The sequence below is a fragment of the Muscardinus avellanarius genome (genome assembly GCF_963383645.1).
Source record: "Muscardinus avellanarius genome assembly, chromosome: 8".
In the NCBI taxonomy this organism is placed as follows: domain Eukaryota; kingdom Metazoa; phylum Chordata; class Mammalia; order Rodentia; family Gliridae; genus Muscardinus; species Muscardinus avellanarius.
The window spans coordinates 12,454,297-12,481,853 of record NC_137794.1 but is presented as its reverse complement, the minus strand read 5'-3'; the positions used below and the strand labels follow the sequence as shown (position 1 = coordinate 12,481,853).

The 27,557-nt window shown below is 37.1% G+C and overlaps 1 protein-coding gene across 1 annotated transcript in view; it reads left to right on the top strand.

The window, feature by feature from the left end:
* HCRTR2 (hypocretin receptor 2) overlaps positions 1-27,557 on the top strand; it is a gene marked incomplete at both ends in the record, with an annotated part of 107,751 nt that overhangs the window by 57,349 nt on the left and 22,845 nt on the right. Inside the window, 2 exons of the mRNA XM_080700181.1 lie at positions 13,870-14,048; positions 21,866-22,109. Of these exons, the coding sequence (XP_080556307.1) occupies positions 13,870-14,048; positions 21,866-22,109 (423 nt within the window). The remainder of the gene's footprint in view (positions 1-13,869; positions 14,049-21,865; positions 22,110-27,557) is intronic.

The following is a 27,557-nucleotide window of genomic DNA, read 5'->3' as shown; positions in this document are numbered from 1 at the left end:
CTCTACCCACGTTCACATGATAAGCAGGTGCTCGTGAGAGATATTTGTCAAATTATAGACTTTCATATTTTAAGTGAATGACGACTGAAGATAGTTTTGAAACATATCACTGTGGTTTCATGTATAGCAACTTTGGTTTTTTTGGTGGTCCTGGGGTTCCTGGAAGCCCTTCTACCTCCGGGCTACACTCCCAGACCTATTTTATATTTTTATTTGGAAACAGAGTCTCTTTAAGCCAGCAAAGCTGGCTTTGAACCTGCGCAATCGTCCTGCCTCCGCCTCCCAAGCGCGGGGATTACAAGCGTGCGCCACCATGCCCGGCTATAGCAACTTATTTTTGAAGGGTTTTCTGTCTATTAATATAGATAACCGCCGGGCGTGGTGGCGCACGCTTGTAATCCCCGCGCTTGGGAGGCGGAGACAGGAGGATCGCGCAGGTTCGAAGCCAGCCGCGCGCGCTGGTTTAGGAGACCCTGTTTCCAAGTAAAAATGTAAAAATAGGTATGGGAGTGTAGCCCGGAGGTAGAAGGGCTTCCAGGAACCCCAGTACAACAAAAAATAAATAAATAAATAAATAAATAAATAAATAAAGATAGATAGATAGATAGATAGATAACCTCTTGGGTGGCCTATTTCACAGCATAGATGTATTTCTTGGTAATACCCTACCCCTCAAACATGGAGAAAAGGAAGTGACACATTTTTTTTAAGAATAGACAAGTTTGCCAAGGTGTGGGGATGGGGTAATGGGAGAGCTATTGGTCCAGAAAGAGGAGAAAATGAAACCAATGGTTGTAAACAGACACCAGAATGCCAAAATGACAATGGAAAGGTGGAAGAAAGATAAGAAAAAAGGGGTGGCTTGGTAATGTGTGGGAAGTTTGTTTCACCCATTCAGAAATTACTGCACTTTGCAGTAATTCTAGATGACTCCACTCCATGATCTATCTCAATATAGTGGGTTTTGTTTTTTTTTGTTTTGTTTTGTATGAGGTACTGGAGATTGAACCCAGGGCATTCTATATCCAATCTCCACCCTCAGTCCTATTTTTATTCTTTATTTTGAAACAGAGTCTCACTAAGTTGTCTTTTTTTTCTTTTTCTTTTTCTTTTAGAAAAAATATTTTATTTCATCTTGGTTTTATATGTACTTAATTTAGAAGATGGCTATCATTTTATTCTCTCTTAAGCACTCTTTTTGGCTTAGAAAATCCAAATTAAGCAAATATATTTATTTCTACATTTTAAAGACTATGGCTATTGATTTAACGCTTACAACAGCCTTGAAGTGTAAAGGTAAGAAGTTTCAAAGGCTTTTAGTGACCCTTTGTGGCAAAAGGTGGAACTACAGTATTTTGGGAAAAGTTTTCTGAAATGGTTATGTGTGCAATATGACAAAAAACAATGGATAAATTGATATCGTGCACATTTGTATACATATCTATATATGGCATGTAAGTTATAAAAGTGTAAGAAATAGCAAAATAGTTCATTAACATTATATATGGCTATATCTCTGCTTACTATAAGTAATACTTTGATTTCCCAAATAAGCAACTTATTTTCTGTGAAAGTTTTATGGCTGCTGTCTTTAACACCAAACTGATATATTTGAACTATATTATTTTTGAAAAATTGTATATATCTCACTATTTTAGCTGTTTGTATGCTTAAAAATATACAATCACGAAATTAGCCACTATACTTTTCCTTGGCCATTTCTATACAGCAAACATCACCCCAGGAGGAACGGTTATTTTTTAAAAGGCTACAGATAATAAGTATTGACAAGAATATAGGAAAGGGGGATCCTTTTGGTGGAAGTGTAAATTAGTACAGCCCTTGTGGAAATCAATATGGAAGTTCCTAAAAAAAAAAAAAGTTGAAACTTCCATAGGACCATAAATCCCACTCCTGAGTATATATATCCAGAGGAAATGAAGTCCACATGTCAAAGAGATACGTGCACCTCTGTGTTCACTGCAGTATATTAACAACAGCCAGGGAATGGAGACAACCAAGTGTCCATCAACTGAGGCACAGAAAAAGAAACGGCGATGCCTTCACAGTTAGGATTCCTGAATGGGATTCCGGTCTTCAACGGAATACTATTCAGCCATAAAATAGGCAAATCCTGTCCTTTGTGACAATATATCTGGAAAGGGAAATGAGGCTGTGGATGGAGTAAGTCAGGCATAGAGACAAGCGCTGCATGATCTCAGGCATCTGGGGATCCCAGAGCAGGAGGGATGGCAACGGTGGTTACAAGAGGCTGGGATGAGTGAGTGCTGGATAGAGGGAGGCTGATCCATGGGTACTAGTTCCAGGTAGAGAGGAGCAAGAAGTTGTGTTGTGCTACTGCTTACTAGGATGACTGTTGCTAGTAATATGCTGTATACTACAGAAAGCTAAGAGAAAGGATTTAGAAAGCTCTTACCATGAAGAAGTGGCGAGTGCTTGAGGAGATTCCTGATGTAAACGTACAGTCTGCACTAGTATCGAAATATCAAGCTACTTCATTCATAGGTACGGTTTTTGTGCTTTTATGACGCATCCATTCTTAAACACATGCAATTTTTTTTGTGTGTGGTACTGGGGTTCCTGGAAGCCCTTCTACCTCCGGGCTACACTCCCAGACCTATTTTTACATTTTTATTTGGAAACAGGGTCTCCTAAGCCAGAGCGCGCGGCTGGCTTCGAACCTGCGTGATCCTCCTGTCTCCGCCTCCCAAGTGTGGGGATTACAAGCGTGCGCCACCACGCCCGGCTTAAACACATGCAATTTTAAAAAGAAAGAAAACGACAACTGATTTAGACAATGAATATTCTGAGGAAATTTGTTAGTGTTTGAATTTTCCACTTTATTCCTTTCTTATTATAGAAAATGGTCACTAAAATAGTGCTAAAATACACATAACATAAACTCTACCATCTTGCCCAGTTTAAGTATTTTATTCAGTGGTGTTAAATATACTCACTCTGTCACACAATCATCACCACCACTCAGCTCCAGAACTTTTTCTGCCTTTCAAAAGAAAATTCTTTATCCATAAAATAATAACATTCTCTTCCCACCTGGCCCCACTAAAAGTCTTTATACTTTTTGTGTCCCTGATTTGATTGTCCTTGGTAGCTTATATAAATGATATCATACAGTCATTGTCTGTGTCATCTCACTCAGCATATTATCTATACTCTAGTTCACATTTCAAAACTTATGTAAATTTGTAAATCCTGAAAATAAAATTGATATAGGTAGTACAGGTCTTTTTAAAATGTGTAGTAATAAACTAATTTTCTACCATCTAAAGTCATCATTTCATACCATGTTTTATAGTCAATTATTAGTTGAGATTCCAAGACCCATTAATAAGTTTAATAAAAGTTTGAGCCAGGTGTGCTGGCACACGTTTGTAATCCCAGTATTTGGGAGGCTGTGGCAGGAGGATCGCAGGTTTGTAGCCAGCTTCAGCTACTTAGTGAGGTCCTCCGCAATTTAATGAGACTCTCTTTCAAAATAAAGAATAAAAAATAGAGCTGGGAGTGTATCTCAGAGGTAGAATGCTCCTGGGCTCAATTCCCAGTACTGCAAAAAATAAATAAATAAATAAATAAATAAATAAATAAATAAATAAATGATGCAATCTCACCTATGTAGTTTATATGTTCTTTTTTTGTGTGTGAGTCTGGGGATGGAACCCAAGGGCATTTGACCTCAGAGCAAAATCCCCTGCCCTATTTTTTATCTTTATTTTGAAACAGGGCCTCACTAAGTTGCAGAGGGTCTCACTAAGTAGCTGAGGCTGTCCACGAACCGTGATCCTCTTGTGACAGCCTCTTGAATTCTGGGATTAAAAGTGTGCACAACACATCTGGCTGTTCTTAATCAAGTAGCTTCTGAACCAGCATATGGACCAGTAAGAACCTGTAAGCTCTTAACCAGTGCATGAGCAGTATGTCAACTGCCTTTAGATCTTTCTAAGTACAATCATTGATTTCAGAAAGTGATTTTGCAATATGATAGATTTTTAAAACAGCCACTTTAATTGCTGATTATAATAACCAATGAATTTTTGCAATGAATATTTTACCCATGTGAATCTGAGTGGGGACTTTAGTTTCCAGTCCATACAATAACAAGCAAGTAGATCAGGTCAATTCTAAAGACGGTATTTGTGTACGGTTTTTAAATCTCTCTGTGTATCCTGACCTGAAGATGTCCGCCTGCAGCTAAGTGTCTGGCAGAGAAAGGGCAGGAGCCAAGCATCATCTCATCCTTATAGGGAAAGAGATGGAAGCCAAATGATGAGAAGAAGGACACTGAAGAAAGGAGGACTGTTGCCCTCTTGGTACCTCTGCCTTTCAGAAACCTGGTTTCCAGTGAAGTCCTTGTTAAAGGGGCAGTTTTAGCACACCTGCAATATTCCTATCAGCTTCTTTGCCCCTTACATATTCAATTGTTCTTGGTTAAGGGAGGCAGGTATCTTACTTGCAGATGAGCTGAGAACAAACCTTAATATTGATGTGTCGTTCACAGAACTGGTTTGAAAAGTAGTATGAAATTCAGCTCTTGGAATTTGCCTAAGCTGCTGAGAAGGCAGTGCCCGGAGAGCTGGAAAGGGTGGTCTCCAGTCCAGGAGAGTACTGGAGACCCTGAGTTCTTTGCTGTCTCTCAGAGTTCACTCAAAAGAAAGAAGAGAATAATTGTTCTTTTTTTTCTATTAGGATTTTTTTCTCTTCTTTTAAAAAAATTTGCTCATGGGAGAATGTACCATACAAAAATAGCCACATATTATAAGTGTATACGCAAGTCTATTTCATTAATAGATATTGTAAAGTTATGTTCTGGGCAACATTTTCTTTTTAGGAGAAGAGCTGAAGAAACCAAGAAAAGCAAGGAAAAGAGAAAGGTTAGCAAATAGTGATAAAGGGTCTTTGTGCCTCTAGGGAGATTAAAAAAATACAAAAAGGTCCATAATGATCCACAATAAGATTAGAGTGTATTTCATTATATTAAAAGGTAAAGTGTGATAATATTCTCAAAGGAAAAAAAATGTTGAGTTAGGCTACTTAGGAGATTTCGAACCCGTGCGATCCTTCTGTCTCAGCCTCCCAAGTGCTGGGATTACAAGTGTGCACCACCATGTCCGTCATGAATTAGAAACTTTTTTGGAGAGAGGATTAGGGCCATTGGTTGGGCTTGGGTAGTTGAGGAAAATCATTGGTTGAAAAAGGATTAAGACAGATTGTGATCATTTCTAGAGAGAAATGACATGAACAATGGCCTGTACATGGAATATGTTTTATACAGAGTGAGAAAGCAAATTTATCCAGGTGTTTCAAATACTTTATGTGGAGAGGGGCAAGGTGGTAGGGAGGGTTCAACTGGACCTCGATGTTAAGAACGGGAATCTGAAGAATCTGAACTTAGTTCTAAAGAAAAGAGAGCTCCTACTGACATTAGAGGGCTAATATAATTTGAGCTAATAACATCAATGGGTGAAATACACAGGAGTAAGGAAAGATACATGTAGGAGAAATGATTTGGGGGTCACTGCAACACTGCAGCTAATGGTTACAAGGTTCTGACATTGGGTATTTGTAATATGAATAAAATAATGTAATAGAGGTAGAGATTTCAAGCGTTGGCCACTTGGGAGAAAGAAGAAGGAAATTACACTGCAGAGGAGTACAGGAATCTAGACGAGGGTGGTGAATTTAATTTTGCATGAATTTGATGTGCTATCATAAGTAGGAAGTGTTCACATTGGACCTTCGGGACTTAAATGGGTGAGTGACTGAACACATGGAGGTTTGCTTAGAAACATGAGGGCATTTGCACCCAGAGGTATGTGTGTATTTTTTTTTTGAGATGTCACTTAGAAAAGGTACTAAAAATCCGGTATATGTTCATAATAGACCAGAGTGAGGAGAGATAAAATTCTTATTGTATATGAGGGCGATGTTTTTCCAGAGAAGGGAAGTGCTGTGATGTAAGCATAGCTACAGTCTATAAATAGTTGAACTGACACAGGGTAAACACTACATTTAATCTGTTTCTAAATGACACAGCAATATAACATAAAGCCCCAGTTCAAATTTCTCCAGTTGTTCCAATCATATTTATTTTTAGATTTCTTTTTTTCCTATTTTACCTCCCTAAAATTCAAGTGTTAAGATTTACTCTAATATTTATACCAAAATTTTTTTTTAGTAATTAGACACATGTGGTCCAAACGGAGTTTGGCTTGGTTATTAGGAAAGCTTACAGGATCTCTGACTGCCTTCAGAGAGATTAGCCAGCAAAGCTTTCACCCTTCTCGCTTCTCTGGACAGATTGTGTCTGGAATGTTGTGTGCAAGTGCAGGGGGGCCCTCTAGAGCCATCCCTGGCAGCCTGGAGTATGGTCAGAATAAAAGGACAGGACGATGTAGGATGTGGTACCCTCGCGGGGCATGTGATGATTGTGGAAATCCTGAGACTGGCAACACAAAGGCTAAGGCAGTGGACATAATTGTGGTCTTTAAATATTAGAATGAATACTGGTACGGGCTGAAATGTGCTACCCCCCTCAAGAAAGACATGATGAAGTCGTGGCCTCCATTAGCTCAGGAGGTGACCTTGTTTGGAAATGGGGTCATTACAAATGTAATTTTTAAAGATGAAGTCATACTGCTCTAGGCTGACCCTCTAATCCAGAATGATTGTTATAAGATGGCTGTTCAAAGATTGGGACAGAGGAGAACATCCGGTGACAGCAGACGTAGAGGCTAGTGTTATGTAGCCACAAGATTACCAGATTCAGCAAAGGTGCTGACAAACCATGAGAAGCAGGAAGAGACAAAGACGGGGTTACCTGTGATTTTCGGAAGGAGCACAGCCTGCTGGTAACTTAGTTTTAAACCTCTAGCCTCTAGACTGTGAGGCAATACATTTGGCTTGTTTTAAGACACCAGTTTCTAGAACGATTTTTTTTTTTTTTTACATTAGCTCTAGGAAATCAGTACAGGAACGAGGTAAAGAAAACATAAAGTTTATTCCTTGGGTTCTAAGAATAAAAAACCAGTATTGAGAAACTACAAGGGAACCAGCTTTGAACTCAGGGTAGACAAGAGCTCGTAGGTTATGCAAGCTACTACAAAGTAAACTCAGGGGCTTCAGTATATTCTGACTTCTCTATTATTTAACAAATCCAGGCCAAATGGATCAGAGATGTTGCAAAGGTGATTATTCATGCACCCAGTGACAGGCTAGACTGAACGATTGCCAATGAAAAAAGTGTATGGTCCTTTCTAGAGTTCTACTAAATAAAGGTTGGTAGCTTCTCTTTTCTATTTTCTTCAAAAGTATATAGCATGACAAAGCACAGGGAATGAGATTTATGTGCAAAGCTTGGTACCATGGCACATGCCTGTCATTCCAGTACATGGGAGGCTGACACAGGAGGATTGCATGTTGGAGGCCAACACCTGTTAAATTAGCAAGATCATGTTTCAAAAATAAAAAAATAAAATAAGCATAGTGGCACATGTCTGCAATCTCAGTACTTGGGAGGCTGAGACATGGTGACAGCAGGTTTGAGGAAACCCTCGGCAACTTAGCAAAGTCTCTAAGCAACTTAGCAAGACCCTATTTAAAAAAATAGGGCTGGGGATGTAGCTTAGAGGTAGAAAGACTCTGTTTTCAATTCCCAGTACAGAAAACAAAAAGAGATAATAGGCCAGAGATGGTGGCACATATCTATAACCCCAGTACTTGGGAAGCTGAAACAGGAGAGCTCCAGTTTCCAGGCTAGCCTCAGGATTTAGGGAGACCCTCTGCAACTTAACAAGACCCTGTTTCAAAATAAAAAACAAAGAGGGCTGGGGATGTATTTCAGAGACTGAATATTCCTAGGTTTGATCCCAAGTACTAAAAAAAAAAAAGCAAAATGATAAACTAAACTAAACTATAAATAAGGCTTGGAATATAGCTTAGTGGTAGAATGCTCCTGAGTTCAAAAGCAAGTCTTTCTCCCTCTTTCTCTCTCTCTTTCTTTCTCTCTCTCTCTCTTTCTTTCTCTCTCTCTCTCTCTCTCTCTCTCTCTCTCTCTCTCTCTCTCACACACACACACACACACACATGTGCGCGCACATATACACTGATTTAAATGCAAGCTCTAGTAGTTACTTGTTATTTTTTCTTAGGTAGGTTAACATACTTGTTGAAAAAGGATGGTAATAGCATTCACTTCTTACTATTATTGCCATTAAATAATTTACTAATAATTTAAGGTGCTCAGTATAGGGCATCAGTAAGAACTGATGAAGTGTTACTGAAAAGATCCTTCCTTTAAAATTCATTAAATACAGTGTGTTAACTGTCTTCACAACACTCCAAAATATGTAAAGTAAAAAGTTAGGTGAGAATTACTTACATTGTAAGCCCTTTTCTAGATCTAAGCTTCCACCATTTGGGCCATATGTGGACCAAGTAGCAAAAATAGGACCTCTGCCAGTTTTCTCATTACTGTGATAATGTAGTTGTCAATTGCTAGGGTGTGTGTGTGTGTGTGTGTGTGATCATTCAACATCATAATTTTCAAATAATAACTATAGTTTAATCTAATTAAGGCTCACCTTTGTTGGAGTTGGAGGGAGAGGTGAAGTACTTTAAGTTATTTTATTAAATTTATATTAATTAGTAGCTGATAGCCAATTTTAGCCTTAGGGGCCAGTAAACGCATTTTCAGCACATTAAACTTTTAATAAATGGTACATAATTGTCAAAATGAAATTCTTATGCGGTGACTTAAATTTAACAAAATGTGCTTTTGTTTCTGCACTATATAAGGTTACTAATTACTGTATGACTTGGGTGTTTAGGTGACACCCTTGGCAGGTTAATTATACCCCAGAAACAATCACAGATACTTGCAGTAAAGCAAACCCATCAATGAGTCGGGTAGCTGAACACAGGTGTATGGCATTTTGGAGCCAGTGATGTTGAACCTCTCTATACACCAGGCAGATGGAGAATAGAAAAGGAGAAATCGACTGTTCCTTCAGTAAAGAGCACAGCTTTTAAACTGGGAATGTTCCAGAAAGTAATGAGGAGACCAGCTGTGGGAATATTGAAAAGAACGTTTGATTTGAGGGTGATATTGAGGCCATCAGATGTAATAGGAAGGAAAAAAAGATATGGTTCCAGTATTCACGAGTGCTTTGTGACAGTTCCCTCACTTCCTGAAAGAAGGCCTCCTATGTGGTGGAAAGACCTGTTTCACCCAGAGCTAAATCCAGTAACCACAGTTTGTGTTCATGAGTGCTTGCGTATAAAATGTGGGTAAAGTGGTCCCTTGAGATTGTTACCAGGATTGAACAACGCAAGCACATGAACCATCCGGGTCAGTATTTGGCAATAGCAGGGCTCTTGCTTTTATTTTATTTTTTATTTATTTTTATTTTTTATTGGTGCATTGTAGTTATACATCTTAATGGGGTACAAGATGGTGGAGGCATACATGCACACATCACCCAATTAGCCCTTACCCAATTCTCACTCCATTCCTTTACCCTCCCTCCTTCTCATGTTTGCTTCGTGATTCCCATTTATGTTTATTAATGTACATCGTGTGCATTAGAGAATTTCCCTCTTCCCCTCTCTTATCCCCTCAGTTAGGTCATCTTATGTGCTTATCTATAGTATCTCTTTTTTCATCTAGAGTTCCTCCTATAACCCATTTTCTCCCTAGCTTCTGCATGTTAGGGAAAGCATCCAACTTCTTATTTTTTGTGACTGACTAATCGCAGTTAGCATTATGTTCTCCAGTTCCATCCATTTACCTATAAATAAAGTAATTGTTTCTCTTTATGGCTAAGTAAAATTCCATTGTGTTCATACCCATAGTTTTGTAATCAATTCATCTGTTGATGGGCATCTGGGCTGGTTCCATAGCTTGGCTATGGTGAATTAAGCAGCTATGAACATAGATGCACATGCATTAGTTTGATGGTTTGGTTTCCATTCTTCTGGGTAAATACCTAGAAGTGGTATTGCTGGATCATACGGTAAGTTTGTTACCATTCTTTTCAGGATCCTCCATACTGTTTTACAAGGTGGTTGTACTAATTTGCAATCCTACCAACAATGTAGTAAATTTCCCACTTCTCCACATCCTCACCAGCATTTTTTGTTCTTAGTGTTTTTAATGATTACCATTCTAGTTGGATTTAGGTGAAATCTCAGAGTAGTTTTGATTTGCATCTCTCTGATTGCTAATGATGTTAAGCATTTTTTATGTATTCATTGGCCATTTGAATTTTTTTTTTCATGACGTTCCTGATTAGTTCACTTGCCCATTTTGATTGGGTTATTTTTTTTCTTAGTGCTGAGTTTCTTGAATTCTTTGTATATTCTAGATATTAGTTCTTTATTGGAGGTGCAGGTGGCAAAAATCTCCCACTCTGCTGGCTCTCTGTTGAGGTTCTTGATAGTTTTCTTTGCTTTACAGAAGCTCTTTTGTTTTATGCACTCTCAAGTATTGATTCGCCTTTTAGTTCCTTGTGTCTTTGAAGTCTTGTTGAGAAAGTTTTTGCCTGTACCTATGTGTCACAGTGCTGGGCCTATGCCTTCTTCAAGAAGCCTCAAGGTCTACGGTATAATTTTAAGTCTTTGATCCATCTTGAATTGATTCTTGTGCAGAGTTAGAAAGTGGGGTTTAATTCCATTTTTCTGCATATGGTTAACAAGTTTTGCAAACACCATTTATTGAAAAAAGGCTTTCTTTTTTCCAGTATATATCTTTGGCCCCTTTGTCAAAAATCAATTGGCTGTAAGTGTATGAGTTTGTTTGCAAGTCTACTATTCCGATCCACTGGTCTATGTATCTGTTTTTGTGCCAGTACCATGCTATTTTTATTACTATGGTTATGTAGTATAGTTTAAAGTCAGATATTGTGATTCCTCCTACATGTTTCTTGTTGTCAAGAATTACTTTGGCTATTTTGTGGCTTTTGTTGTTCCAAATGAATTTAAGAATTGTTTTTTCTGTGTCTGTGAGGAATAACCTTGGTAATTTAATGGGTATTGTATTGAATCTGTAGATCACTTTTGGAAGTATGGCCATTTTGATGATATTTACTCTGCCTATCCAAGAACATGGAAGATCTTTTTATTTTTTAAAATCTTCTACAATTTATTTTTTCAATGTTTTATAATTTTCTTTGTAGAGATCTTTTACCTCCTTGGTTAAGTTTATTCCTAAGCATTTTTTGTGGGATATCTTGAGTGGAAGTATTTTCTGTATTTCTTTTTCAGTGGATTTTTGGTTGGTATTCAGAAAAGCTTCTAATTTTTTAAGACTGATTTTGTATCCAGACACTACTTTTCTTCTTTGTAGTTATTCTCTGAGTATTTTCTCTAGTTTGTAGTTTCTGGTGGTTTGGAAGGCACAAATTCCTTCAGCTTCTGTTTGTCATGGAAGATTTTTTTTCTCCATATAATTTTAGAGATAATTTTGCTGGGTACAAATCTTGGGTTGCAAAGTTGTTTTCTTTCAGTTTGGAGTATGTTACTCCAGGCCCTTCTGGCTTTCATGACTTGGTTTCGGAAGACTGGAGTGATTTTAATTGGTTTACCTCTGAAGTCACTTGGTCTTTTGTTTTTGTTGCCTTTAAGATTCTGTCCTTGAAATGGGTCATAGGAGGAACTCTAGATGTAAAAAGAGATCCTATAGAGGAGCAAATAAGGCAACCTAACTGAGGGGATGGGAGAGGAGAAGAAGGAAACTCTCCAAAGCACATGATGTACTTAAACAAACATATTGAGGTCAACCACTAAGCCAAGAATGGGAAGGAGAGACAGGGAGGAAATGGGGGGGGGGTTTGGGTAGGGGCTAATTGGGCAATGTGTGCATGTTTGTCTACACAAGATTTTTTTTATCCCATTATGATGTACAAATACAATGTACCAATAAAAATTAAAAATAAATAAACAAACAAAATTAAAAGGGTTGGGAGTATAGTTCAGTGATAGAGCTCCTCTACCACTGAGTTCAATTACCAGTACCAACACCACCCCTGAAAAAATTAAAAAAAAGAAAACAAACAAAAAAATTCTCTCCTTGTCTTCTACACTGATCAGTTTGACTATTATGTGGCATAATAAACCTTTTCTTTGATCTTGTCTAAAGGGGGTTGGTTCTATAAGTGTCCTGTACCTGTATAGTGACCTCTTGCTCTATGTTTGGAAAATTTTCTGATATTACTTCCTTGAAAAGATTGTTGTTCCATTTGGTTTCACCTTTTTTACCCTCTTTTATGCCAATTATTCTTAGGTTAACTCTTTAAATGGGCCCATATTTCTTTAGTGTCTAATTCATCCTGTCAAATTGTTTTTTGGAGTAATCATCTTCTAGGAGCAAGATTCTATTCTCCGTGTGTTCTAATAGATTGTTGATAGTTTGAATCGATGCCTTCACTTCAATGATTGCATCTTTTATTTCTTTCAAACTCTCTCTAAATTCTTTTCAGAAGTCCTGTATTATTTCTACAGTTACGTTCCTGATTTGACCTTCTGGAGATCTCTGCAATTCTGTGTTGTCAGGTTCTGTTACTGTGGTGTTATGGGAGCTCATTGCTTCCCTGTTATTCCTCCTTCTCATTATTTCAGAAGTTTGTATCTGTTGCTTTTGATAGATTTCTCTAAGTCTTTAGTTGTCAGCTGGTATATCCAAGGGAAAGTTGTGTTGTATTCAACAGTGAATATTGAGTGAGGAGGAAAGTGAAGTCATAAATGCAAGAATAAGGTAAAGCCACAAATAGGATCGAATAGAATGAGAGTATGAGTCTGGTAAGGTAGTATATAGTATAGATTAGAGATAATGAATATATAGTAGTATTCTAGTAACCAATGTAGAATATTTAGTATTGTGATATAAAGTGGATTTAATGTAAGACAAAGAAGAGAAAAGAAGAAAAAAAAGGGATGGAGAGAAGACTGTAGGTATGTAAGGAAAGAAGCTTGGGAGAGGAGTTGGGAAAAGAGCAAACAAACAAGCATAAACACACAAAAAAACAAGAAATGAAAAACGAAACAACAACAAAAAATTAATGCAAACCTATAAATACATGGATATTCAGCAAAATGGGCCTCTGCAGTCTCTCTCTGTGCAGATGCTGAGTGTCATCAGCACCTTTCCTGCTTCAATCCTGGGTCTCTGAGTCTTTCTCAGTCTCTGCAGATGGCCAGATGGCCAGTATCAATGGAGCTAAATTTAGTGTTAAGCGTAGGTCACCTTCTATGCTTTCCATGGATATAGCACCTCGGTCTCTTCCTGACTCCGTAGGTACAGGTGGCGGATGTTTCTGAGACCAAACTCAATGTGAGAGTCTCTGTTTTCCACAGCTGGGGCTGGACTATTCTGACTTTTTCCCTTTTCACTAAAATTGGGTGTCTGTGGTGATCCCAGAGATCCTACTAGTTGGATTTAGTATTAAGCATAGATCTCCTCCCACACTTTCCACTGATGTAGAGCCTGAGTCTGTCTGAGCCTCTGCTATGTCCAACAGCAGAATCCATCCCACCTTTGCCAGGTTAAACTGCAAAGCCTCAGACCCAGAAAGTTTCTCATGGCTGTGCAAGTCCCTAGGTCATCACACTGTGTTCTCCCACGGGGATGATGGGTTCACTTATGGAGTTGTTGAGCACCACTCTGGATCTCTGGAGGGCATGGTTAGCTAAGCTGCCACCGCTGCAAGTTTTAGCCAGTGTTTGTCCAGGAGGAAGTGATGACATCACCATGCCTGGCTTTACAGAAGTCTAATTTGCTACACAGTGATTCCTCAGTTGATACCTATTTTCTCTGTTTCTTTTTTATTTTCCAATTAGTTTGTGTGGCAGTGTGGAAGAACCACCACATGAGGACAGTGACCAACTACTTCATCGTCAACCTTTCTTTGGCTGATGTACTTGTGACCATCACCTGCCTTCCAGCTACGCTGGTTGTTGATATCACTGAGACCTGGTTCTTTGGACAGTCCCTCTGTAAAGTGATTCCTTATTTACAGGTAATTCTTTTTATGTGTTTTGGAGTTCAAACACAGAAATTACTAAAAAAATATTTTTAATCATAGTCCTGCTCCTCAGGTAAATAAATGGATAATTTGGAGAAATATACTTGCCTAGTAACTGGCAAACTTAAGGAAGGTGATACTTAAGATATTTCTGGAGACACAAGTTGTCTGGATAAAAATAAAATAAAAAACTATTAAATTACTTTCAGTATTGCTCAATTATTTGATTCCCTTGATCCCCAGCTTTTCCATCATCAAAAAAATTAATGATTGAGCCTCTTTCTGTTCAAATAATTGAGGATGTGGATCTCTTCTCTCTCTCTCTCTCTCTCTCTCTCTCTCTCTCTCTCTCTCTCTCTCTCTCTCTCTGTTTTACTGGAGACTGAACACAGAGACTTACTATCTCTGAACTATACCCCCAGCCCTTAGCTTATTTTCTGTTTTGAAACAGGGTTTCACTAGGTCACTAGGTTGCTGAGAGTTTGGTAAAGTGCCGAGGCTGATCTTGAACCTGGCATCCTCCTGTCTTAGCCTCCCAAGTACAGGGAGGTGTGTACCACCACGTCCAGCTTGAGGATACCTGATTTTATAAGTGTTTTCCTTCCATACTGAGGAATTAGGAGTTGAGTGGTCAAAGAGCTGTGTAGTACAGTCAGCAGGTTTTGGTGTTTTTCTCACACTACCTAGTTTGGAATCTCTGTTGTACCAATCACAGATGGTATGCTATCAAGCCAAACACACACAGTCTCTGCAATCCATGTTTTAAAAAAGGATAATAATTTTAATGAACTCATATGGCTGTTGTGACAGTTCACATAGACAATTTGCATAAATCTCTTGGCACAGTGATTACCTTCTGATGATCTTATAAACAGTATATTCTTGATTAACCTCAGTTATCAGTATCATCACTAGCTATTTTATTGGTTCAATAGTGAAGGCAATTTTTCTATATCTACTTACCATATAAGAAATTAAGAACAAAATTCTCTGGTTGTTCTTACAGATCTAAAATCTTTGGAATAAAGGAAAGTTTCCAAGATAGGAGCCACAACCATATCACTCAAAGGGAGGTATTCCCTTTAGGAAGAAGACAAAGAGTGAAATGGTGGCTGCTATCTCTTTCTTCTCATAGTCTTTTTTCACCTATCATCTTACTTTCTTCAGTCTCCCAGTGGTGATCATAATATTTACAGGGGGGAAAATAGGTTTCTGATTGAAGATAGTTAAAGGAGACCATAAATAGCCATTTTGGAAATTATATTGATTAGTCCTTTGTAACTCAAGTATTCTAAGGAGTTTTCAGTTCAGTGGTTCTTCTATGACCTCTAACAAATAAAAGTGATAATTTTTAAGGACAGACATAATTTATAAAATAGTGAAAACTCAAAAGAAATAAAAAGATCCATGCATAGATTATTTTAACTACAATATTAGCTTGGGTAATTCTGCTAAAATACATGAATTGGTTTTTAGTAGATTGAGCTGGAGAAAGAGAGAGAGAGAGAGAGAGAGAGAGAGAGAGAGAGAGAGAGAGAGAGAGAGAGAGAGAAAATAGTACAAGGAATAGCAAAGAAAAACATCCTTAGAACAAAAATTGATGAGATGGATAACTTTGATGGTGTTTGCATAGAACACTGGGAAAACCATAAGAAGCAGAGAATTCTAATGTTTCATCACTTTTTTGGTACTTCCAGAAAACTTTTATTTCTTTTAGCTTCAATGATCACCCAGGAGTAATTGTCAGGAATCCTTCTATTAAATTCTAGAATGGATTTAGTTGTGCAGAATCTTATATGGGCTGAGAGCACTTCATGTTCTCTCCATGAACCAGTAACTGAAGTGGAGAGCAGAGTGAGAAGAGAGGTCCCCACTGGCGGTGAAATTGCAAATTAATTCAACCACTGTGGAGATTTTTCTTTGAAAAACTAGGAGTGGGGCCACCATATGACCTAGCAAACTATAACACTTTACTGTATGTTTCCAAAAGAATTCGAGTCAAAATACTACAGTGATAAGTGTATATCCATTTTATAGCAACACAATCCACAATAGCCAAATTATGGAACCAACATAGGTAGCCATCAAAAGATGAATGGATAACAAAAATATGGTATATATACACAATGGAATTTTACTCAGCCATAAAAGAAAAAATAATTATGTCATTCTCAGGAAAAATAGATGAGACTAAAGAATATTACACTGACATCAGCTAGTCTTAGACAGTTAAAGGCTATACGTTTTCTATCAAAAGTGGAAACTAGAGAGAAAAGAGGAAACAAGGGATTTTAAATAATGTGGAGAGAGATCTGTGGAATAGAGGAAATGAATTGTGGGAGGGCATCCAGAAAAGAAAAGAGGAGGATTGAGGAAAGAAAGAGTTCAAATAACACTAGGCAATATATGAGATTATTAATACCAACTTTACTAACAGGTGCAGGGAGGAAGAAGGAGGGAATGGGATGGGGTGTGGGAGGAATTACACTGAGAGCTGTGTGCATGTCTGTCTGCCTCACATTGAACCTCACTATTGTGCACAATCATAATGTACTAATGCAATTATTTAAAAAGTAATAATAGGAGATGGCTGTGGCGATGCACACCTGTGATTCCACTACTTGGGAGGCTGAGACAGAAGGATGGCAAGTTTGAACTCAACCTCAGCAATTTAGTAAGGCCTTCATCAACTTAGTAGAACTCGGTTTCCAAATAAGAAATAAAATAAAGCTGGAGTTAGAGCTTAGAGATAACATATCCCTAGGTTCAATTGCCAGTACTGAACACACACACACACACACACACACACACACACACACATACACACACACATAATTTTAAAAAATTAGTGTTTTAAAATTCTTAACATTTATTGCTTTTTTTCCTTTTCCCAAATGTAATGAACAGTGCTAATGGACAATACGTCTATTGTTCAAATTTGAGTAGTTTTCCCTTCATTGTGATATTCTGAAACTAATGACTTTATCCCTGACACAATATTTATGTCCTACTTAATATTTTAAAACATATTACATAATGCTCAGTCACATTTCAGAATTATTTGGCTGCACTTAAGATTCATTGGGCATATACTAATTTGCTATGATTTATATGTTCTTCTTATCCTAAATACAATACAACCTTTAGATTTATGAGTGATATACTGTAACACTTTGGCAAATGCTCGGATGACTTTATAATCTCACAAATGTAATAAAACTTTGCTGAATAATTAAAATGACCCCTTTAGATCTTTAATAATTCTATAATTCCAAGACCATTAACATTTATTGGGCCATCGACTGAAAATGAGCACGTATTTCACTCACTGACAGAAGCAATTGGCTACTTTTTCAGAAACATATTTTTTTAAAAAGAAACTGTTGAAGAGGCCCTGTATAGAACATGCCAGGAAAAGATCAAAACCCAAATGAGATAGAGGTGGTGCATGCTGGGTGGTCAGGCAGGCTTTCCCTGGTCCTCACTTCTATTTAACCACCTTCCAAATCTATTAGTGACTATTACACAAGTCTGTGGCTTGGCAAAGTTTCATTGCTACTTGTCATATTTTTTAGGTAATTTTTGCATAGCTACATTCTAGCATGAAACAGAGTCCCTTTCTATTAAAGGAAATTTCCAAGCATTACACTGTGCACAGGGTGCCATAGCACATGTGAAAGACCAAGAACCCAAAGGCGTAAGCTGTTCGCATGATCTTATACATTCACAGAATTCATCATCAGTACGAGATCCATCTCTCGAGTGACTTGATATTGAATGACATGAGCTGATATCAGAATGTAACTGAAAAAGATAACCAGATGTACACATCTAGAAGCAGAAAGCAATAACAAAGCTCTCGTTTAGAATCACTTATAAGAAGATGAAATTTTATATCCCCTTAAAATCTTGTAAATGGCTGGGCGTGGTGGCGCACGCTTGTAATCCCCGCGCTTGGGAGGCAGAGACAGGAGGATCGCGCAGGTTCGAAGCCAGCCGCGCTGGCATAAGAGACCCTGTTTCAAAAATATAAAATAGGTCTGGGAGTGTAGCCCAGAGGTAGAAGGGCTTCCAGGAACCCCAGTACCACCAAAAAAAAAAATAAATAAATAAAATAAAATCTTATAAATGGCATGCTGATTGTATACTAATGTGTCCTATATACCTGAAAATATGGATATTGAAACAAGTAATATTAAATAACTAATTGTCAAGAGTGCATTCAGTGAATTCTGTCAGATTTTGTGGATTCAACTGAGATATGCCCACAGTACATTTGATCGCTTTGATGCACACCAGAGAAGGCACTGTCCTTGGATCAACTCCTGGCACTTGATGTCAGCTTTCAAGGGAGTTGACATCAATAGACTAACTCTAGTGGACACTACTTGTTCTGTGTTCTTGCTATGGAAAGCTGCTACTGAAAGCTGGTGCTGATTGGAATCTCTCCCATGAAATGATACAGAGTCAGAAATTATCATTTAGAGAGAATTATTATATTTAATATTTAATATTAGAGGCAGATGAAAAGGTGGTCCCGAGAATCTCCTGTCCTCCTAAAGCCAGCACTTTTCTTTTATAGAAGATTTTAAATAAGGCATCTTAAAATCTGATTAAACACAGAAGCCAGCAAATTATCATGGGTCAAGATAAGGAAAGACAGAAAAGCAGTCATGGGACAAGCCTAGGGGAAGACATGGTTAAGCATCACTGGTAGATGGAGAAGACATCGAAGTCTACACTCCTATCAATATCATCAGGTCCCTTGGAAGTCTATCTTCTTTAGACAAATCCCATCCAATTTGTACTGTGTACACAGCCGAGCCGGTCCAAGATGATAATCTCAGCTGTTCAGGTCTAGACAGCTCCCAACACTATCCTATCTAACAATGATGGTAAATACTAAAAATGACATTTGAGTTTGAACCACGCTACTCAGTTTCACTCATCCAGGTTGATCCTAATTCATGAATAATAATTTACTAAGCCTTGATGAATATCTCACACTTCTTACTGCAAAAGAGGATAAATAATAGCCCTGACACAGTAGCTAGGAACAGACAACTATGCCAGTCAAGACTGCCATAGTCCAGTTCCTGGGTGAGTAATGCAATCGAGGCGCTGTTGGTGCTTGGCTTATCTTCAGGGAAGGACTGGTAGGCACAGGTAAGGAGTGAGAATAGTTTGAGGAAAAGGAGAATTGAAAACACTGTAGCAAGCACAAAAAAATTCTCAGGAATCATCAACCAACCTAAACCCAGCCCATGAAAATTGAACTAAGAATGGAATTGGCTGAAAATTTAGCAAACTTAGGCTTTTACTTGAAATTTTCTGTGATTGTTCTTTCCTGAAATGCAGCCTTTTATTCAATTGAAATCTAGAATTCTAGGCTCCAGAATGAAAAAAAAATTAACAGTAATTAACATTATTATGATAATAAGTATTAGCAAGCACAACATTTATCTGGCAGCTTTGGGTTAAGCATTTTATATCTCAACTAATTCTCTTTACAACTCCAAGTTTGGGCACTATTAGCCACATCTTACAGAGGAAAAAACTGAAAACTAGAGGTTAAATAGATTACCCAAGATCACCCAGGGAGCGAGAGGAAATGCATGCTGCGGAAACTGGCCCCCAAATTGATTCTAACTACATTCTCTGTCTCTCCCAAAGAAATGTAAAAGAGTCAAAGTTGATAGGAATCACATCTTGCTGATTTCCTTTATTTAAAAGGAACATACACATCGCCTAAACTATAAAGTGATGGAAGTGAGTGATCACTTAGGATGGAAGTGAGTGACCCAACATTATACAGATCACTGGTGGGAAAGTGACAAGAGAGCGGTACCTTGATACTTATTGGAAAGCTCCCTTCCAACTTTTTCTTTTCTGTTATGCACAGAATCTTAGATCCCTTCCACTCACTTATATCCATGCAAAATGCATTAACAGGAAAGTTCCTAATGAATGAAGCAAAGATATCTGGCCTTGCTACATATTGGGAGATCAATACAGCTAGGAACAAAAAAGAGAGAAAGCTTATTTATACCACATCTATTACCTTAGATTGAGACTTTGCAACATAGAAATATTTAAGTACATAATACATATTAAATTTTGGGTCAGGTCTCAAAGTCATAGCTGTGGAAAAGCAAAAACACTTTCTTCTGCAATAGAGTTTTGTTAACAGTTGAGAAACACAGAACTAAGCAAAGTAAATAATAATTCACCAGGTACCAAGTGCTAAGAAGAAAGTAGAAACACTGATAAATAAATTGAGAGGCAAGAAGGGTTTTCTATCTTAAAGGAGAATTTTAGAGTGATATCAGAACCAGTGCAGTGTGTCATCCAGGATAGAAGAAGACATAAAACACAATTATACAGAGTGACTATGACAACATAGGCAGGCATAAAATGTTTATTTATTATTTCTTTAAAGTTCCAAGTTAAGGAATCATTGGTGGTGTTATCTATTTTGACATCAGGACTGGATGAACCTAATCTGGTAGCTGGAACCAAGTTGCTTAGGATGGCAGTGAGGAAATCATAATAAGAAGGCCAATATTCAGAATTCTCATGAAGATGGCTCGTGCTATTCTTTGTATGTAGCATATTAGAAATTAACTAGAGTATCCCTTGTCTTTTGAAAATATGAAATGAGGCACCCGTAACTCACATATGCTAATTAAATGTAATTTCAACCAAAATCCTAAATGATAATTAATTTCAACCAAAATCCTAAATGATAATTAGTATTAATTTATGTGTGTGTGTGTGTGTGTGTGTGTGTGTGTGTGTGTGTGGTTGTAGGGATTGAACCCAGGGGTATTCTTCCTCCAAGCTATTCCCTAAGACCAATTCTTTCTTAAGTGTTAATTTGGAAATAGGTCCTCACCCAGTTGCTAAGAACCTTGCTAAGTTGCTGAGGCTGTCTTTGAACCTGCGACCTTCCTGTGTCAGCCTTCCAATTACTGGAATTATAGGCATCTGCCACCACGCCTGACTCTACATGACAAATTTAAAAGACAGACATGTTATATTATTTTCTTTAAGTGAAAAAGGATTCTCTACTTCTGAGTTATGAATGAATTTCATTCCTTTTTCTTCCCATTTAAGGATATGATTTCCCTTCTTACTGGAAAAATTGCAAAACAAAATGAGAGTAATATAGTGATATTAATGCTAGTTATACATTTATTTTTTTATATAGTCTTTCTTTTTACTCATCTGATGCTATGGACTGAACTCGGGGACATTCTATCTCTGAACTACACCCTCAGCCCTATTTTGATTCTTATTTTGAAACAGGGTCTCATTAAGTTTCTGAGGGCCTCACTAATTTGCTAAGGCTGACCTCAAACCTGTTATCCTCCTGGTTCAGCCTCCCAAGTATCGGGGTTATAGGTGTGCACCATCACACCCAGCTTACAGAGCTTTTCTTAAAATAGATATCCCTTGCATGAATTTTTGTATTGACCTTGAATTTGCTTTTTTGCTGTGTCCACCTTACTTTCTTATTTGTATTTTTATACGTTTATTGGTATTTTTAAGTTATGTATCACAACAAATGACGTAATTTTGTTCTTTTTCACGGCTGAGTAAAATTTCACTGTGTGTTTGTAGCACCTTGTCTTTGTCCATTCATCCGTTAATGGACACCTGAGTTGATCATTTGACTACTGTGAATTGTGTTGCTCTAAACTGGGTATGCAAATAGCGCTTCCAAAAGAATCAGTGACTCTACTCTGGTAAATCTACTGAGCGATCCTTTGACGCCTGGTGCTTCTCCCGAACTCTGTTCTCTCCTCTAGACTGTGTCAGTGTCCGTGTCTGTCCTCACGCTCAGCTGCATTGCCTTGGATCGATGGTATGCGATCTGCCACCCTTTGATGTTCAAGAGCACAGCCAAGCGGGCCCGAAATAGCATCATCATCATCTGGATCGTCTCCTGCATCATAATGATTCCTCAAGCCATCGTCATGGAGTGTAGTACCATGCTCCCCGGACTAGCCAATAAGACCACTCTCTTTACAGTGTGCGATGAGCGGTGGGGAGGTAAGTACATCATGGCCCCGGAGGTGATATTCACATGACACCTGAAAATTGGATCAGTGTAGCCACTGTATGCCTGGGACTATATATTTTGTTCATACAAGTTTGCAAATGAGTGAAAACTGAGTTGAAACTCAAAACAGTTTCACAACATCTCTCCACCTGTCTGAGTTCTTTGGAAATACTACACGCACCATTTTCTAGTTTCCATAATTTTTCAGGAAGGGGATAAACGGAGGAGCATTTTCTACAATTCAGACTTGGGTGTTAGTTTTCTTTAGATTTTCTGAAATAACAACAGCAAAAATCACTCAAGAAAACAAATCCAAAAATATAGTCTGGAACGATCAGCGTATTATAAGGTGGTTCAGTGTTATATTGTTTCAAGTAACAGGTTCTCTGATAGGCTTCTAATATAACTTGCTTTTTCTATTTTAAAACTATGTCCAGGAAACATGTCCTGGCAACATTACTAGAAGTTAGTACATGAACCTATCCTGTTCTCTGCGTCAAAGTATCCAAATTGGTTTTCTCAGTTAATATCACAGAGATAATTATCATCTGATTTAAGAATTATATTCATTATGGATAATTTATATTTCTCCATTTGACATGTATGATAGTAAAATTTAAGTATACAAATGTTCATAGGCCTCATGCTCTGTGGGTTCAAAACTTGTTAAGAGTGGGAGCTTGTCCATCACTGGTGCTAGTGTAAATTTAAGCACAGCAAAAAATGACAGAAATAGCTCCACATTTCAGCACAGCATTCAGAACTCACAAAATTATCTCATGAAGTATGAAGAAACAATCTCACTTCTTCCAGACGAATGTATCCCAGTAGCTCATATTTAGGAAAGAGAAACATTAGGAAAGTGAAAGTTTACCAGAAAGACGTATAAAAGAGCAGAGTGTTCCAGAGGGCACTTAAAGATATGTCACTTTTAAATATTTGAATCTTTGAATATAAGATAATTTCTAACTTTCTGCTTTTCTTGAAAACTAAGAGAAGAAAAAGTCAATAGCTGATAAGTTAAGCATATGAATTCACTATAGCAAGAGCAATTTAAAAAGATATTGGGGTTATTTCATCTATTATAATATGAATTGCATTAACAAAAATTCTCCTAATTTTAAATATAACCCCAATATAATGTAATTTGACATGGTCAAATATATCTTTTTATTGAGATTTACCCTTTTGTTCTAATATTGTAATTTGTTTGCTATTTTTTTTCTGGATAATCTTTATTTTTTAATTTTTTTCCTTTAATAGTGCAGTTAAAATAAAATGAATGGAAGGTCCCAAATGGTAGATATATTTCTTATGCCTTAAGTCCCATTTATTTAGTACTCAAGTAACATTTGTGAGAGAGAGTGTGTGTGTGTGTGTGTGTGTGTGTGTGTGTGTTACTGGGTTTACACATATGTGTATTACTGTGTTTGAACCTAGAGGCATTCTGACTCCAAACTACACACCCAGCCCTTTTTGTTTTGAAACCCTGTTTCAAAACAAAAAATAACAAGATCTGGAAAGTGTAGCTTAAGGGTAGAGTATCCTTGGGCACAATCCTTAGACACAAACACACACACACACACACACACACACACACACACACACAGAGTTGTTGAATACCTAAAATTAGATACTCAGCCTTTAGACATCACTTAAAAAAACTATTTGAAAGTAAATTTTAATAGTCCCACAATTAGTTACATGCATATAAAGAGCAAACATAAGTGATTTTGAATTGAGTTGATCATGCATAAAATCAGACTTAGTAAAGATTATGAATTAGCTTTTTAAATGTTTAATAAAATTGCTAATTATGTAATGTTTTCTAGAGAAGTATAAAATAATTCAAAGCATGTTTTAATCATTTTGTTCATTAAATGTTTTATTATAATGATTTTTAAATAACACGAATCCAGTTCATTAGGCTATTTATAATAACGTCAATTTAAAATATTAAAATTCTGCGTATGTGTGGTAGTCATAAACATAGGAAATCATATTTTATCATGTCACTTCTCTAAAACTCAAACATCTTTAAAAGCCTAATACCATTTAAGTCAATTTTAAGGCATTTACTCTAAAGTAGATTATCTTCCATTTGGGATTAATTCATGATTTGTGTTTCTTATCTTATTTCTTATCTTTCTCCAAATGTAATCAATAATTTAATTGTGAAAGAGGACAGTGATATTATAAATATCCTACAACCAATATTGTAGCGAAGAAAGAGTCAGAAAAGTGATGTGGTGGTTGATCCATCTCTATCAAATTGCTTTGGAGAAAGTTCTGAAAATGCTGTTGCTTCTGTGATGAAAAATAAGCAAGAACAATCTCCTAATGGAAATATTACTAAAATACATAATCAATAATTGATAAGCAATTATTAGATGGATCATTTTATTATGCCCATAGTTTCTTCAAAGAAAAGACCATAACCACGTATTCAGGTGGATACATCTAACCCCTAAGAACACATAGTGTACCAATGCTACTTATTCTAGTGGTGTGTAAGCTATGCCTTTGCATACCTTCACTATGTCAGCAGCATCTGTTTGCGCTTCTGTAATTTAAAAAGTTCTTCCATAAAATTGCCCACACTCTCTTGATGGCTCCATTTATACATCCATGGTTCTGCAGGATAAACTCTATTAGAAGAAAGTAACTTTTTGTAAACTCAAAGAAATAATCATCTCACCATTCCTTAATCAAATGAGCATGTCCTCTCTGCCAAACACCGCTCGAAACATTGAGGTTTGGTAATATTTCTCCTTTTTATCCTATTGGTGCATTGTAATTATTCATCACATTGGGGTTCAAAGTAGTGCAAACATACCTGCACGCAACCCCGGATGCATTTCTCAACCCTCTCCCAGCCACCCCATACAAGTTAGTGAAATTGGTGGGGATAGCTTCACATAAGGACATAGCATGACTTGGACTATTTCCTTCAACAATTCTCCTGTTCTCCTTCTCCACCCTCTTTCCTCAACCCTTCCACTACTTTTTTAAATTTCAAGATATGCATATTTATTATATAGATTTTTCTATTTGCAGTGATCTCCAATTATATTTGTTGCAATTTTTTTCTTTCCTCATTCCTGTACTTCTCCTCCCATAACACCATTTTTATCAGTGCGTTGCCATTCTACACCTCAGTGAGGTTCCCTGTGATACGGACATCCATGCATGCTCTGGGTATATGTCACTTGCACCGTTCCACATGGTCTCTCTCCTCATTTTTCCCCTATTTTCTCTCTGGCTTTCACATATGACAGAGAACTAAGACCCTTGACTATCTGAGAGTAGTTGATTTCACTTAGCATGACATTTTCTAGTTCCGTTTTTTTCTGCAAATGATGTAATTTTGTTCTTTTTATGGCTAAGTAAAATCTCATTGTGCAGACTTTTTAAAAAGAATTAAAGTCAGAATACTGCAGTGATTACATGCATATCCATTTTTATAGCAGCGCATTTCACAATAGCCAAACAGTGGAATCGACAGAAGTAGGTGTCCATCGACAGATGACTAAATAAATAAAATATGGAATGTATCTTCTGTTGAATCTTATTCAAAATGATTCCTTGCTGGTCTGAAAAAATAATGAAGCCCTTCTTGACAGTAAGAATTATTACAGAATTTGGCTTGTTATGAAGCTTTCAAACTATTTAATTAATTCTACATGTGTGTTAACTAAAACATTCATTTTAAACATTCATATTAATGTTTCAATAAGAAAATATATTAAAGATTCAGGTAAACTGCATTTCCCTATAAACTTTGAACAACAGTCAAGTTGAATATTGGAAAATTATATTTAATCTACTTTCCCACTCAATCACTGATAAGCACAGCATGAAGGAGAAATGTTTGTTTTGGATAGTTAGGTTAATATGTTGGCTGAATAATGGACCTTAACTTGTCTGAGGAAAATTAAGCTTTGCCTGTCTAATATATGATATAAATCTTTAATCTCTGATTTCAAAGGCAACATCAGGATGTTTATTTGTTCCCTAATTCCAACAAAATATATATGTATGTATGTATATATGCTTATATAAATTATATATAAATATATAATAAATTATATACATAAATATGTATAATTTGTTGCACTGAATCACTAGTTTAATTACAATACATTTATTTAGCTTGTATCTACCCTCAATGGAGGCAGATATTTAATAGTTGTCATCTGATAATGTTATATTCTAATTAAACTAGTGCTTACACGCAACAGATTTTATGTAGCTACATTCTGTTATGTATGTCATAAAATATATTGAAGATATCGCTTATCAGGTGCAGAACTGGGCTTCAAAGTTATTTCGAACACACACAACTTAAATTTTCAGAGGCATATCTGAGTTTTCAATAAGCTTAGCCTCTAAGCATGAAATGAATTTAAGACTATCATGTTTCTCCAATGACCTAGTATAATTTTCTTCTTAAAAAATCTATCCTAGCAAAAGTATAATTTTGCTTGATCAACGGTTCTCCGTGTGAGTGTTCATTAACATAAAATGCATTTGCTAGTGAGTTACCTACTTTCCCAATTATTTCTGAGGATACCCACTGCAGAATGAGCTTTGGCTTCCATCTGTTCAGAATTCCAAGCTGTTACCATAATGATGGTACTAAAAACAGTTACCTGCCATATCGACTTTTCTTCACTCAGTTTAGTCTGATGCAAAGAGCAGGGCTTCCTAGGTATGCTTCAAAGGTATAATTTTTAATGCGGAATGCTCATGTGGCAATTTCTTCAAAACAAATACAAGTTCAAAGCCACCTCAGGTGCCTGGAAGTGCTGAGGTCGCCCCTCCCCTGCCCCCTCCCCGTGCCTTTGAACTTGACCCACCAAATGCAGCTTGCACTGAAGAAATTCAAAGGGAGATGGTACTTGTTACTGCTCCAGCCTGGCTGCCGGAATTGTATCACTTTTTATGTAACTGGCCTCTTTTGCAGGGTAAACTTGAAAGTAAGATGGAAACTGATGAGGTAGGTGAGTGTCTCCTGGGCCAGAGAGAAACTAAAAATTGGCAATTCAAATTGGTCCCTTAGACACCCCCACCCCCACCCTAGCAGCACCCACACCCTACTGTCCCTTTTGAAGATTACAGTGGAGGAAATGGTGAGGAGGAAGAATTTCAGAAGGAAGAAGTCAAACTCCAACAACTCTGGGCAAGCTATGAACCTGAGACTGTGGAGGTCATTAAACTCAAATACATGTTTCAAGTTTATTGAGTAAAAATTAAATGGATGATTACTAAGTAAATGTTATTTGTTATTATTGGTAACTTCTGACTATAAATTGCCCTTATCAGTTTTTTTTTTTTTTTATTCTGGAGATTGAACCCAGGAACATTTTGCCTCTGAGCTACACCCCTTTATTTTGAAACAGAGTCTTGTTTTGTTGCCGTGGACTTTGCTAAATGGC